Source organism: Vicugna pacos, chromosome 10 (assembly GCF_048564905.1).
Source record: "Vicugna pacos chromosome 10, VicPac4, whole genome shotgun sequence".
Taxonomy (NCBI): Eukaryota; Metazoa; Chordata; class Mammalia; order Artiodactyla; family Camelidae; genus Vicugna; species Vicugna pacos.
The window spans coordinates 42,169,703-42,185,962 of NC_132996.1; the positions used below are offsets into that span (position 1 = coordinate 42,169,703).

Consider the following 16,260-nt stretch of genomic DNA (forward strand, 5'->3'; position numbering starts at 1 on the left):
TCGGCTTTCTGTCCCTCTAACCTGGCTGCTCTATACCTGTCATCTCCTTGCTGGGACCATAGTACACTGATCAGATTGAGCAGTCTCTGCACACTGTGGACACGGGGGAGGTATTTCAAAGTTCTCTCTGTATGAGAGGATTCAGCTGAGAGTCTGAGCTGGGATCAGCTTCCCAGCTGGGCAGAGAGCTGGCCGTCCTGAAAACTCCTTGATGGCACCCTCAGGAAACAGCCCCAGCTTCTTGCTTCATCCCTTCATGGCCACCGTCAAGTGGGCTGCCCAGATGGAGAGACAAGCAAGCTCAGCCTGTGCAGGGAGCCGGCTCTGCTGGGGTGAGGTGGCTGGAGAAAGTGGCGAGGGGCAGATCTGGAGAGAAGGCAGTACATCCGGCTCTATGCCACCTTTTTCATCTTTATCTTGTCTTTTAACTTCTACCACAACTTGCAGAAGAGGTATTTATGTCTTCATCTCATAAGTGGACAAACAGAGGCTCAGAGAAGCTGAGTCACTGGGCTGAAGGTCACACAGCTGGTGATTTAATGCAGGTGCCTCTGATTCCAGGGACTGTGTTCTTTTACCTCCACCCTGCTGCCTATAAATTAGAAATATGTTTTGAGGGATTTGAGCCTAAATATTTCAAAAATAACATGAGCTCAAGAATGAATACAGCTTACATTGTAGATGAGATATGGCCCAACATAGAGAAAGACAGATACCCAGGCGGCGGCGAAGGCTGAGGCCCCGTGGGTGTGTATGAACGTGGAAGCCGCCATTAATCAGACAAGCTCGCTTAAGAGGACCCTGGGTTTTAACTCCGAGGGCAGCCAAGGAAAGGTCAGATAGATGTTTTGACTCCTCCAGCAAGCAGTGCTCTTTGAAATTCTTGGCATTCTCCAACACAATAATGAATAATTCTAACTCTGGATTCCTTGATTGGGACCTTCAAGCATGGAATTGAAAAATAGTCCATTTTCAACAAAATACAAATGTAGGCTGATAGCCCTGTGAATTAGGGTTTTATTTACCCTTGGATCCCACACAGCAGGTTACTTGTCCCCAAGTTGGTTTCCCCACTGTGTGGTTGAGTATGTACTTAGTAATGTCAGTAATTAAAATCTTTCGACCTCCTGGAACTAAGTATTTGACCTACGGTAACTTTTGTTTCTTATAACTACCATGTAAAGAGGGTGCTATTTTTATTTCCATTTTGTCATGAGGGTATTTCTAGGTTAGCCTCAGGTGATGCAGCTGGAAGATGGTGAGATTGGCACCCTTGGTGCCCATGTCCAGAAGCCTTTCATTTGACATCCTAGGTGTCTGTCTGTGTTGGGTGTTAAGAAGTGGAGGTGGGGAGAGCAGTGTTTGCTGTCGGGTCTGATTGCTATGGTAATTATTTTTCTTTCTTCTCTTCTTTCTCCTGTCATCTTTCCTTCCTCCCTTATTTCTACCTTCTCTCCTTCCCTCCCTGCTTCCTAAAACCCCAAACTATTTTGCTCCCATTGAGTGAAGTTGGCATCAAGTCTCAGAATCCCAGAGCCTGAAATTCCTCCTCTCTGCTTCCTAATTAACTTTCTCTTTGGCACGTCATCCATTTCTCTCTTCTTAGTTTTCCCACTTGCAGAAGGAAGATACCATGACAAATTACCCTGAAAGATTCTTATGGAGCGCTTTTTAAAACAAAGCCAAAAAAAGCTTTTCAAATCTCAGAAAGCCAGTCAGGTTTCTCAAGATGGAGGTGGGAAATGGAAGAGCTCTTTCTGGAGAACTCGGGTCCACCCAAATCACCCAGCTACTGACTTTGCAGCTGGGATCCATATCTCACTCAAGATTTAACATCTAATTCCATGCAGTTATATAAAATCGCAGAATACTTTTTCCCTGGGAGAGCCTGCTGGAATTTATTTCTTAAAAGTCTCTAGACCGTGACCTCCAGGGGAAATAGATGTGTCGCGCTCCAATATGGCGGTGCGGTGGGGAACCTCTGACCCTCTCGCCCCGGGCTTGCTGCTCAGCTGCTTTTCACAGCTAGCACTTACAGGCGCCCGTTTCTTAACGCTCCTTTAAATGCTGAACGCCACGTTTTGAATTGCTTTCAGAGTTTTTGTTGCCAAGACATCATTTAACTGTTGCCTTACTTTTTATGTCGTAGGGAGTCTTGAACTGATTCCCTGAATTTTTGAAATTTGAACAGCATCTCTTCTTCTGTTCTCTTCTTAGGTTTTTGTCTTGATCCCCCTCATCATTTGTTGTTGTTTTGTTGTTGTTGTTGTTGTTAGGTTCCAGTGCTCAACAAGCTCTTAAGCTCTGGTGTTGATTTGTTTGCTGGTTAGGGTGGGCTGCAGAAAGTTTTGGTATTTGAAAGAAAATGCTGTACTGTATTTAATTCACCTAGAAAGAGACGGACAGATTTAAAAAGAACTAATATTTCTTGAACACTTATGATATGTGGGCATTATGCTGAGTACTTCGTGTGCTCTGTCTTACTTCAGCCCTTTAGCATCAGTATGATGTAGGTTCTCTTACTGATCTCGTTATGCAGGTAAGGAGTTTGATGCTCAAGGAGAAGAAGCAACTTTCCACAATCAGTCACGATGGTAATCATTCTGCAGTATGTAAATGTAGCACAGCAACATGCACACGTGAAACATGCACAATGTCATATGTCAATTATGTCTCAGTAGAGCTAGGGGAAAATCAGCTAATAAGGGCTGGAGCCATGACTGGGACCAAGATCTCCAGAGTCGTGCTCTTAACCATTTATGGAGCCAGAGGTGGTGCTGAAGGCTTATTGAGGCTCCTGGGTTTTTTGGGTAATGTGTCAGTGATTTCCACCCCCCACCCCTACCCCTGCCGCCCAGGTACACACAGTTGGTGCTGAATACCCCTCCTTCCCACGTTCTTAGTAATTTCCTGTTGAATTGTTTTATACGATTCTTCCAATTCTGCATTTCAGAGACTTTGAAATCATAGAAATGAATCCCTGTTCAACATTTTGATTCTGCCTTCCAAAGAAAAAGACCACTCTTATTTGGAATAAAATTGAATTGTGGAAAAATAGGATGATATTGGCCATCCTAAATCGTTCATAAGACTGGTGGGTTTCCAGTGAGACAGGCAGAGTGGAAGTGGCCCTTCTGTGAAGCAGCCCAAATGTTGGGTTTAGAGAATCCCAACTTCAGCCCTGCTCCCCCTTCTCACAGCCCCTTTTCCAGGTGGCTGAGCCACCTTGGGTTCTACCCAGTCATGCTCCATACCTCTGTACCTTTGTACACGCTGTTCCTTCCCCCTGGCTTTAACATCCTTGGCTTTCATCTGCTTGATTGTTTATCATTATTACTATTTTTCTGATTCATCTGAGGCATCAGCTCTTCTGTGGAGCCATCCTTGACTTTTCCAGCCAGAAGCAACCCTTTCCACCTCCTTTTGGCTTTGCGTATGTTAGGATCTGTAAGGCGTCATGTAATCTGCACCATCTGCTCCTTAAGGCCTTTGCACTTGCTGTATCTTCAGCCTGGGACACTCTTCTTGATAACTGCCTGGCTCACTCTTTCTCCTCCTTGGGTCTGTTCTCAAATGCCACCTTCTCAGTGAGGCCTTCCATGATCACCATGTTCAACTGCAACTGTCCCCACTGGCACACTTCCTACCCTCCTGTTCTGCTCTGTTTTTCACCATTATGCTTGTCATCATCTAACTTCTATGTCACTGACATGTATTTTGTTAGTCTGTGTCTTCCCACTAGAATATAAACCCATATGTTGAAATACTTTTATCTGTTCTGTGTGAGGCCTGCAGGTTCTTGGAATAGTCCTTGGTACAGAGGGTACCAAATAAGTATGTGTTAATTTCTCAATAAGGGACAGGCTGTCCTTTCTCAGCTTTAGCCACGTGGACATTTTGGGCTGGATAATTCTTTGTTGTGAGGCTGTCCTGCACGTGTGGGATGTTCAGCGGTATCCCTGGTCTTTACTCACCAGCACAGCCACCAGTAGCACTGTTTTGGTCGTAAGAACTGAAAGTGTCTCCAGACATTGCTACATGTCCCCTGGGGGGAGATTGCCCCCAGAAAGAACTATTATATTAGAGTCTCAGATCCTAGAAAACAGGGATCATATCTTTTTAGAGCCCCCAGTGTCTAGCACATAGTAGATGCTTGATAAGTTTTTAAAGCTGAATTAATCAGACTTGATCAAATGTTTATCTCAAATTTTATGGTGTAGTTTATATATGACTATCTTCGCAGACTTTTCATTTTTTTCTGTATAATTGATTTATTCTACCAACATATATGGATTTAGTATCACCAGAGTTCAAGATGATAGAGAGGAAGTCAGAGTTGCAAAAGCATGATGCTGATCCTATCTCATAGTCCAGTGAAAGAAGCATATGTACAGAGCCCTCCCAATGCAAAAGGGTACATTACCTCTCCCTTCAACCTGTGTCACTCCTGGCTAGTCCATCTTCTATAAAGATTGTCTCTAAAGGCCTAGATAGCAAGTATTTCAACTTTGCAAACCGTACGGTCTCTGCTTCAACTATATCCATCGAAAGTAACACTTGTATTCATGTTCTTCTTGTATCAGTCTTTCTGGAGCTAAGACCAACATCTCAACTTGGAGATCTCAAGATTTATCTAAAAGTGACTCTGTACCCCCATCCTATCACAAAAGATCATGGACTAGAACATGGCAGTTATCAAAAATGTATGAAACGAGTACACAGTTTAAGTCACAGGTTATTGGTGGAAAAGCACATCTTTGGATCAAAACTGCACGTATAAATTACATACGGAAGAATACAACATGATACAACATATGGAAGAAGATACAATGTAATAGAAGGCGACACAGTAGAATATATTAGAATGTATTACACATACTAAGTACATTTTATATTTCTGGTTGCCTATGTGTAATGTAAGGATTTCTGATGTAAAACTTACTTCTTACTAGTTAGTGTAGTACAGAAGATTAGCAACACACTGTCCTACACTAGCTAACTGGAAGACTGGGCAGAACAACGAAATAGTCTGTACTCAGATATCCAGGTAATGTATATTCTTGTGCCTTAAGATAAGTAACACATCTGGGAAGTGGATGGGACAATGGAACGATGGAAAGGACGGCTCAGAGATTCTAAAATGCTCCTGCTTCTCTGCAGGGCTTACTGTATTCTGTTCTAATGTTCAGTCTCTAACCTTGTGGCGAGCTATAAACACCTGTTCATTTTCTTCTTTTATTTGGTACCTTTTCAGCAGGACAAAACCTTGACCTGAACTGTATCCTTTCCTGCGCTTCTCTGCCTGGCAAAAATCCCATTCATTCTTCCACGCCCAACTCAAATGCCAGCTGCATAGCAGAGCTTTGCCTGATGGGCCAGGCACGGTGAATCATGTTCTCCTCCACGCCCTCTCAGCACCTCGTTCATGCTGCTACAGTGGCACTGATCACATTTATTCTGCTTGGTTTTATCTGTGCTGCTCTCTGCTATGTGATTGTGAGCTTCTTGGGGATGGGAGCAATTTGCATTTCTACTTTTAGACTTCTCAGGGCCCAGCACATGATCTGCATGTAGTAGGTGACTAAGCCCTAAATAGAGACAGCTTAGTGATGTGGTTACAACTCTGAGCTCAAAACCCAGGTTGCCACTTAGTAGTGGTACAACCTTTGATAACTTACTTTTGCTTCTCTAAGCCAGCTTTCTTATCCGAAAATGAGGGTAGTGTGACTCATGCATAGCATGGCTGTAAAGGTGAAATGCGATATGAAAGCTGTAAGGCACTTAATAGGTCATCGAGAAATGGAATTTACCACCACTGTTGCCATTATTATTAGTACCGTTGAAAAGAAAAGTGGAAAACACTATCAGGACTGCGATACAAACACCGAGAGTGAAAGAGCTAAAGGTGATTTGGGGGCCAATAATTAAATATTAAGTTACGCAGTATACTGTGTACTTGAGACCAGAATGATGTGATAAGTGAGGATTTATAGATACCTGGATGTTTGGTTTTATATATCAGAATAGCCACCAGAGTGCTTTTCACTCTTACTTTTCTCTATATTTTATGCTTTTTTTAAAAAAAATTGAAACATCAGTTTACAATGTTGTGTCAACTTCTGGTATACAGCACAATGTTTCGGTCGTACATGTCCACACACATGTTCACTGTCATGTTCTTTTTCATTATAGGATACTACAAGACATTGAATGTAGTTCCCTGTGCTCTACAGAAGAAACTTGTTGTTTATATTTTATGCTTCTTGGTAGGAGATATTGTGGAAGATGCAAAGAGGGATTAAAATAACATAATTTTGCTCCTAAAATACCCTGTAGATTTAGTTTTGTAAAGTCGGAGCAGAGTTTCTCAACCTTAACACTACTGATGCTTTGGGCCAGTTATTTTTGTTGTTGTTGTTGTTGTTGTACAAGGTCGTCCTGTGAACCGTAGGATGTTGGGCTGCATCCTTATTCTCTACCCACCAGATGCCAGTAGCACACTGACCCCACCTGCCATCCTGTGACACCCAAAATGTTGGGTGGGCCTTTGATAACTATTATGTCCTAAACAAGGTGAGGAATAAACCAAAAAGCAAACATGGAGGGGGTGATCTCTCCTTTGTTATGGACAGAGCTGGAGTAAGTCTGTAAGCCAAGCTGGTTTGCTAAGGATAAACACAGAATAAGACTGATTTACCCATTGAATCCCAGGGGCGGGGAGGTGTCAAGAGGGAATTAAGAAAAATTAATACCACTTGAAGGCAGCACATTCCCAAGAGAGAAGCTTGGTGGGCATGGAGTTTTGCTGAGCAGGACCATATTTTAAGTATTTTCTCCCCCTCTTTGCAGTTTAGGTGCACATAGTCAAATTAACTATCATCTTTTGGTTCTTGACACCTTGTAACGGTCCGTGGTGGCTAGTTTTTTAAATTTATTTACATATCTTGATAGTTATTTTTAATAATGAAATTCACACCTAGCACCTCACCATTCTCCCACCCAAGAAGCATCGTCCTGAAATATATTGTTTCCAAATTTACCCATAGAGTAAATCTCTCTACTGCCCCAGGGACAGAATGAGCAAAGCTGGCAAAGAGGTGAGAGAGGAGCTCCAGGAAACCGAGAGGGAGGAATGTGGTCTCCTTCTGACAGATGGTGTTGAAACTTGTCTGTGTCCTGATTTTTTTCAGAATACAGGGTGTCCCTAGGAGCTAAATAGATGCCAGTAACATTGTAAGAGGATCATGCCAAGTGTTCAGAGCTTGAAGGGCTATTACTTTTTCTTAGTGTAAAACTATTTTTGTCAAATTGAGCACCTGGCGATGATACTGAGCATCCACAAACTGGCACCTGCAAACACACCTGCTCATTCTTTTCCCCTTCAAGTCCAAGTGTCCTTTCACATGCTGAGATTTTTTTTTTTAACACAAAAGCTGTCGTTCTGTGGATTGACTCTCCCTCAATTTTGAATTCTGTGATTTACCTTCTTGCACAATAGGAAGAGTCCTTTCAAAAGTAGAATTACACCATGTTAGAGTTGATCTGATCCAGCATCTCCCCCAGGGTAATAGGTTAATAACAAATAGCTTTGTAATGACAGATTCAAGTTTGTAATCTCACTGAACATCCACAGCCTATAAGCCATACTTTGAAATCTAGAAAGTAGTCAACAAAATGAGCAACGTGGCCATGATGCCTGAGTTTTTCTGACTTTGCAAAGGAGCTATGAGTGCAAGTTCCATTGCAAACCATGTGATAGTACTGAGGTCACCAGGTCGAGGATGGAGTGAAAATGAGCCCTCGTTAAAGAATAAACGTACAGGGAACTGTTTACTGCTGCATCTGCAGAATCTAGAAGAGAAACCAGTGCAGTATGGTATTGGTATTTGAAGAAGCAGAGTCCTGGTCATAAGTAACAGTCACACCCAGTTCTTAAGCACATTCCACTTGCAGTCCCCTGGGTTGGGTGGTTCACGTTGGTACTTTAACTTAGCAAGCACAGATGAGAGTTTTCATTATTCCCATTATTGCTTTGCTCTTGAGAAAACAGGTTCAGAGGAGTGAAGTTGTTTGTTTAGGTCACACAGCTAATAAATATAAGGCAAAGATTTGGACTGTGTGGTTTCTGTCATCCTGTCTTCTCATAAGCTATGAAGAGATATGGCAGGTGTTTTGGCTTCCTGTTTTGGTTATGCCATCAGTTAAGCAGTGCTGTGCAAATCGGAGGTCCTCTGAGTACCACGAAATGCTTGGTTCATAGTAAATCAAGGCGGCCTATCCAGATTTGAATAATCTATGCAGTCTTTAGACTAGGATGCAGTAGTGTGTTTGGATGTTTTACAAGATATTCAGAGAAAACTTGCACTGATCTTGCTCTCCCCAGAGTAGCTTAAGTTGTGGATGGCATGTTTCTTTTTTATTTGCTTTTGTATTTTTTGAAATTACTTTGTCATATGATCTAAGGTTCAAGTAGCAATGAATTTCTTATTTATTCTAGATGAATTCTCTTAAAAATATTGTGTGCCTAGGTTGGGTGGAATGTGACTAAAAATGGATGAAAATGGAGTTTAGGCAACAGGAGCATGAACTTGCCCAGCTCCCTACACCCCTTCAGTGCAACAGGTGCAACATGGACATATTTTTTTCTTCCAACTTGTAGTCAGTTCCCTCAGCCCTTATGGAACTGTTCCAAATAGAGATGAACCTGCCTATGTGAATACCAGATTGCAGTTGAATTTGCACTGAATAGCCTCAGAGGGTACACTTGATTTCTGAGCCCTCGTTTCACCATTTTTATTTGGAAACACTAATGCCTATCTGATGTTCCCATGATAAGGGCTACCGGTACTCTTATTGGAAACTAAATCAGGCATGAAGAACACGGCATGCCTTAAACCCACCTTGGTGAAGCTGAACACCTTGAAGGGTGGGTTTATCCTGTCTGGGTATTAGACACGTTGTTCCTAATCTATGCTTCGTGGTCATAACAATATCACTACTAATGAATTGAACGAAATACTTAGACACTATGTGCCAACCGCTATTTTAAGTCCCTTAACAAATACTGACTCATTTCATTCCCATAGCGCCCTGCTTGTTATGTCTGTGCATTTTTGGAGCATCACAAGCATCTCATGCTTTCTTCACAAAATCTCCTATTATCGTTTCTGTTTAAGAGTTGAGTAAATCAGGAGCACACATGAATTATAGACTAACGCCAAGTCTCCTACCCAGGTCTGCTGATCTGTGTGTGTGTGTGTGTGTGTGTGTACGCGTGTGTGCATGTGTGTGTACACAGATCTGGGTCAAGTTTTGTTTGTGCCACAGAGAAACCCATGCTGAGCTTCCTGCTTCCAAGCCCCTGCCTTCTTTAGGTGCCACTTGAAACATTTCCTCACTGGATTTCCGTCTGTCATTTTTAGCTTGCAGAGACACTTTATTGTTCTGTTACCAAGTTTGATACAGGCTGTACTCTAAGTATCTTATTTGAAATGTTTGTCACCAGAGCCCACGATGTGTGATTTTGAGGACAAGAAATTTTGTATACATTTGCATACCTGTATTTATATATATTTTGGTTTCTGATCAACATACCAAGACAGATACTGCCTAACCTTTTTTTTTTCCCCCACTGTCTCAGGGTATTGAGATGCTGGAAATAGGGAATCTATTCAAACACCAGAGTATGCATTGTCCTCTGGCAGCAGCAAAGGAACTCACAGTTAATTGCTAAGCTACAGAATGTTAAATCATCCAGGGGACATTAAATGATGTGGAAAATGACAATATTGTGAGACGTTCTATGTACTTGAACTAGCATTCAACTATCTAAAGACATAATGTGGCTTTTTAAAGTTTATTTATGAGATGATGGCAAAATACAACCAGAACATTTTTCTGGGGTGTCATTTTCTAACTGTAATTAAAAATAAAAACATTTGCTCACCTGGCTGTCATGTGAATAAAATAAATTCTGCGTTGACAAGTTGCAGTCATTTTCGTTAATAAGAAATTTTACAGACTTAGAACACAAAACTATTGATAATAAATTATTCCGGATGGAAGTGTTGTAGAATTATTAGAACACAGGTTTTCCTGCCAGAACAACCTGCAGAATATAGGTTAATTTGTTCAGCAGATATTTTTGAGCATCTCCTTTGTGCTCAGTTTCTGAGGCTTTGGTAGCAAGGAGAGCAAAACTAATCATAGTTCTTGCCCTGTTGGGTGTTGCAGTCCAATGGATCAAAGAGGTGATGGTAATAAAGTATGCATAGATGAGCATCTGTGTTTGATACTGCAAGGGAGAGGAGCATGGGACTGTGCTCTGCTGGTGTGAAATAAGGAAAACTAACCTGATTTGGGAAGACTGGCCAGGGTAGCACTGAGATGGGGTTGGGATGACTTTGCAGTATTTATCAAAAAACTTAAAGTTCACTCCTCTTGATTTTCACATCGAGGCATTTTTCCCTCAAGGAACAATTTGAGGTGTGTGAAGCATTTTCGCTGTAAGGACAAGGCATTGTTTTTATTACGGAAATGTTGGAAACGTCTTAAATATTCCAAGTGAGCACTTAGTTAACTTTATTATGTTCTCAAAAATTATATCGACTACTCAAAACCGTTTTAAAAATAATGTAAAAATGTTCTTATTGTAATAAGATATTTAGTAAAAAAAAAAAAGAGTATCTACAAAATGGAATTTTAAATGCCTTTGCCTTTATCCCAACCACATCCTTTCTGGTTACTCAATTTACTCTTTGATTTCAAATACGTCAACAGTCTTACTAACACCAGCAGTAATAGCCACTCCTCCTAGCTGCCGTGTAGCACCAGATCGTCTGCATCCTTTATTTCAATTGATTGCATGTGAACCAGTGAAGAGTTACTGTTACATTTATTTCCTTTTGTACACTGCAACTTTAAATATGTCAGCCGACATATATGTTCTCTATGCAACACAGAAGGAATTGTTTCGATACCAATGCTCTTTACTATGAATTTCCTTAGCTAAGAGAAATCACTCTTTTTTTTTTTTTTTTGGTGACAGCATTCTGTGAAGAGGGCTGCAGATACGGTGGAACATGCGTGGCTCCTAACAAATGTGTCTGTCCTTCTGGATTCACAGGAAGCCACTGCGAGAAAGGTAACTCAGCCCAGCGTGTCTGTGTGTGTGTGTGTGTGTGTGTGTGTGTGTGCGCGCGGGCATGCGCGCTGAGGGTGGGGACAGAGAGAGAGAGAGACTGTTTCAGAGAGAATGGAAGCTCTTTCTCTGGGAATAGAGCACTATGGGTTGACTTCATACACTGTCGTTGGTGTGTGTGTCTGTCCCAAAGTGGGGACCTTTTGATTACTGCATAATAGGCATCCTGCTTCTGAAAGTGGAGCTTCACTTGCCCTCCCTGCAACGTGTCTAATTTAGCAAGGTCGGATCTTGTCTCTGCTACAGTTTGCAGTGTGCGTTTTTAGTGCTAATTAGAGATAAAGCCTGGCGATCGGACCTGCCCCACTTATCAGCTATCGGGTGGCGTCACTCGCAACCACTGGAGTTACAACAATCTGCTGTGTCCACGGAATCTAAAGTAGAACCACATGCTCCTTGCAAAAAAGCACATTAAATAACTCCAGCAGCAGAGTTACGGGTGTGCTTGGGGTTTTATTCTAATATTGGTTTATTAGGAACATTATCATTCATGGACCCGATGATATAAGCCAATTAGTATTGGTAAGATTCCATTATATGCAGCTTTCTATTCGCAATAAATGTAGTGTTTATACTCGGCACTATTTGGTGAGATCCAGCTCTTAGAAATTGCAGAAATCCTTCTGTCTGTGTGTAAATGAAATGTGACATTCAGTGCCAGTGTGCAATGTATGTATCAGTGCAAGCAAGGGGTTTACGCCGTGTAAAACTGAGTATTTCAGTGTAATTTTCCATGAGTTTCATTAGGCTACAATCCCCGTGTTGTGTTTTGCTGAGTCTGGAGTATCACACTTGACACTTCTCGCAGTAAAGCACAGAAAGATGGACATAGAATGCCATAGTCATTATCCCTTTTATTAGATGAAGGGGAGTGCATCTTCCTCTAATGCTAAAGATTTAAGCAAAGCTCTTGCTTCTCTTCCTTCTTGTTTAAAGGTTTTTGAATTTTGATTATACATTTTTTATTTTTATTTATTTATTTATTTATTTTACATTTTTATTGATTCATAATCATTTTACAGTGTTGTGTCAAATTCCAGTGTTCAGTACAATTTTTCAGTCATACATGGACATATACACACTCATTGTCACATTTTTTTCTCTGTGATTTATCATAACATTTTGTGTATATTTCCCTGTGCTATACAGTGTAATCTTGTTTATCTGTTCTACAATTTTGAAATCCCAGTCTATCCCTTCCCACCCTCTACCCCGCCCCCCCCGTAACCACAAGTCTGTATTCTCTGTCCATGAGTCTATTTCTGTCCTGTATTTATGCTTTGTTTTTGTTTGTTTGTTTGTTTTTGTTTTTTAGATTCCACATATGAGCGATCTCATATGGTATTTTTCTTTCTCTTTCTGGCTTACTTCACTTAGAATGACATTCTCTAGGAGCATCCATGTTGCTGCAAATGGCATTATGTTGTCGGTTTTTATGGCTGAGTAGTATTCCATTGTATAAATATACTACATCTTCTTTATCCAGTCACCTGTTGATGGACATTTAGGTTGTTTCCATGTTTTGGCTATTGTAAATAGTGCTGCTATGAACATTGGGGTGCAGGTGTCATCCTGAAGTAGATTTCCTTCTGGGTACAAGCCCAGGAGTGGGATTAATTTCAGCTTTGATTTCCTCATTGATCCATTGTTTTTTCAATAACATATTGTTTAATCTCCATGCTTTTCTTTTTTTCTCCTTTGTTTCTCTGTTGTTGATTTCCAGTTTCATGGCATTGTGGTCAGTAAAGATGCTTGAGATAATTTCTATCTTCTTAAATTTGTTGAGGTTTCTTTTGTGTCCAAGTACATGATCGATCCTGGAAAATGTTCCATGTGCACTTGAAAAGAATGTATATTCTATTTTTGGGGGGTGTAAAGCTCTGAAAATATCCACCAAATCTAGTTTTTCTATTGTATTATTTAATTTCTCTGTTGCCTTGTTTATTTTCTGTCTGGAAGATCTGTCTAGTGATGTTAATGCAGTGTTAAAATCTCCAACTATGATTGTATTCCCATCAATATCCCCCTTTATCTCTGTTAGTAATTCTTGTATGTACTTAGGTGCTCCTATATTGGGTGCTTATATATTAACGAGTGTAATATCTTCATCTTGTATCACTCCTTTAATCATTATAAAATGTCCTTCTTTATCTTTCTTTATGGCCTTTGATTTAAGGTCTATTTTGTCTGAAATCAGTACTGCAACACCTGCTTTTTTGGCTTTTCCATTTGCATGGAATATCCTTTTCCATCCTTTTACTCTCAATCTATATGTGTCCTTCTCCCTAAAGTGGGTCTCTTGTATGCAGCATATTGAAGGTTCTTGCTTTATTATCCAGTCTGCCACTCTATGTCTTTTGACTGGAGCATTTAGTCCATTAACATTTACAGTAATTAATGATAGATGTGTGTTTATTGCCATTTTGAACTTATCTTTGCAGTTGAATTGGTATATCCTCTTTGTTCCTTTCTTCTTCCTTTTGTGGTTTGGTAATTTTCCTTTGTATTATCATGGATTTTATTTAATTTTTGTGACTCCCTTGTAAATTTTTGACTTGTGGTTACCCTTTTTTGTAAATCTATTAACCTATACCCGTTTTTAATAAACTGATAATAACATGATCTCAAACCCATCCTACTGTTAAAAAAATTTAAAAAAGAAAGAAAAAAATTCTGTATTTCCCTGCCTCCCTCTCCCACTCTCAGTGATTTGTATGTCTTCTTTTATAATTTCATGTTTTCTTTATTTGTAATTCATGAGTTATCACCTTTCCAGTTGTACGTTTCTCATTTCTGTAGCATCCTGCTGCTTTTCTATTTAGAATAGCCCTTTCAATATTTCTTTTAGCATGGGTTTAGTGTTGCTAAACTCCTGTAGCTTTTTTTTGTCTGTGAAACTCTTTATTTCTCCTTCTATCCTAAAGGATAGCCTTGCTGGATAAAGTATCCTAGGCTGCATCTTTTTTTCATTCAGGGCTTTGAATATATCTTGCCACTCCCTTCTGGCCTGTAGTGTTTGTGTAGAGAAATCAGCTGAGAGCCTTATGGGGGTTCCCTTGTAGTTCACTCTTTGCTTTTCTCTTGCTGCCTTTAGAATCATTTCTTTATCCTTGACTCTGGCCATCTTGATTATGATATGTCTTGGTGTGGGTCTATTTGGGTTCTTCCTGTTTGGGACCCTCTGAGCTTCCTGTACTTGGATATCTGATTCCTTCTTTAAGTTTGGGAAGTTTTCAGTCATGATTTCTTCAAAAACCTTTTCAATTCCCTTTGATCCTTCTTCCCCTTCTGGGACCCCTATTATGCGAAGATTGGGACGCTTTATATTATCCCATAGGTCCCTTATGCTATTATCATTATTTTTTCTTTGCTTATCTTGTAGTTCTTCTGAATGGGTGCTTTCTGTTGCCCTGTCTTCTAGATCACTAATTCGTTCCTCTGCATTAACTAGTCGGCTTTGCACAGCTGTTAGATCATTCCTCATCTCTGTCATTGAGTTTTCCCATTTTGCTTGGCTCTTCTTTATAGCTTCAATTTCATTTTTGACATATTTTATTTCTCTAAGCATTATCTCTTTTAATTCCTTCAGCAATTTGATCACTCCTTTTTTGAAATCTTGATCTAGTAGGCTATCGATGTCTATTTCATTGAGCTTTCTTTCAGGGGATTCCTCTTGTTCTTTTAATTGGGAAAGGTTTCTCTGCTTCTTCATCTTGCTCATACCTCTCTGGCACTGTGGTTTATGGAGTATCAGTTGTCTATTTTGGATCTTAAGGATTTTATCTATCTAATGCCTATTTAGGAATAGAACTTAGGAAAAAAAGAAAAAAGAAAAAAAGAGAAAAGAATAAGAGAGAGAGAGAAAGATTTTTAAAAGAAGGGAGAGAGGGTTTGAAAACAGTGTATAATGAATAATAGAGCGGGTTGAAGCAGAGTATTAATCGGGTGGAGACGTCCTTTTAAAACCCTTAAAAAAAAAGGGGGGGTGGGGAGATGAATATATGTGTTTGAAGCCTGTGTCTAATCAATAACAGGACATCAAAACCCAAGAGAAATAGAAATGAATTAAGAAGTAAAAATTAAAAGAGTAATTGAAAATAGAACAGGTAAAAACAGATTAAAACAAAACAAAAACAGAAAACAAAAAAACAAAACAAAGCAAAACAAAAACCAAAAAAAAAAAAAAAGGAGGGGGGGGGGTGTTGGTGTTCTCCTGGAGTCTGTGTGCTTTTAATGTGATGTCCTTCTGTCTTCGTCCTGTTTTGGAAGCTCAGCTTGTTTTCATGGGCCCTCCGTTGGCGCCCTCTTCTGTGCTGCTCCCAGCACCTGTCAGCAAGCAGATCGCGCCTCCTCCTAACACAGGGTCAGATGCAGCTCTCCTCTGCTGCGGGCGGGCGGGTCACTGCCCCTCCGGATGCCGCAGTCAGATGTTGCAGACTGGCCAGGCAGGAGGGCGGGTCGTGCCCCCTCCCAGCACCTCGGTCAGGGGTTGTGTTCCTGCCCGACAGGTGGAGGGCCGCTCTCCCCCTGCCTGCGCCGCTGGTAGCTCCGTTGCTCTGTGCGGCTGCGCTCTCTGCGCCGGCGCTCCGCCCTGGTCGCGCTCCGCGGGTGGGCTCGGGGAAGACCTAGGGGCAGCCTCGTCCCTGCTCCGAGCCAAGACCCAGCTGCTTGTTTGTCTTTGTGGAGCAAGTTCTTTGGGGGACCAGAATGGAAGGATCCTATCTGCCCAGGGCTGTAGGCCCGTCTCAGTCTGGCCCTTGAGGCTGCTAAGCCGTTCGGTGCGGATGCAGGTTTCGCCTCTGCCCCCGCCTGGGTGCTAAGCGCCGGAGAATATGGCGGCTCTGCCTGGGCCCCGCCCCTCTTCCCCTGAAAAGTTTCCGCGTGTTTTCAGAGATGGGGGTATGCACCCTTCCCCCGAGAGCACATCAACCTTGCTGTTTTATGGAGGGCCCAGGTTGTTCTGTCCTGTACACCCACAGCCCCGGCGCCCAGCCCCTTGCAGTCCCCTGGAGCTGCCTCCGTGCAGCCGCCCCCGTCCTCGACCCGGCTTGTGCAGCCTG

General features: G+C 41.4%; 1 protein-coding gene across 6 annotated transcripts in view; it reads left to right on the top strand.

Annotated features, from left to right (window-relative positions):
* Positions 1 to 16,260, top strand: part of NELL1 (neural EGFL like 1) — a 745,741-nt gene that overhangs the window by 528,066 nt on the left and 201,415 nt on the right. For all 6 annotated transcript variants that reach the window (XM_072969672.1, XM_072969674.1, XM_072969673.1 and 3 more), the window contains one exon: positions 11,048 to 11,143. In XM_072969672.1, coding sequence (XP_072825773.1) covers positions 11,048 to 11,143 — 96 coding nt within the window. The remainder of the gene's footprint in view (positions 1 to 11,047; positions 11,144 to 16,260) is intronic.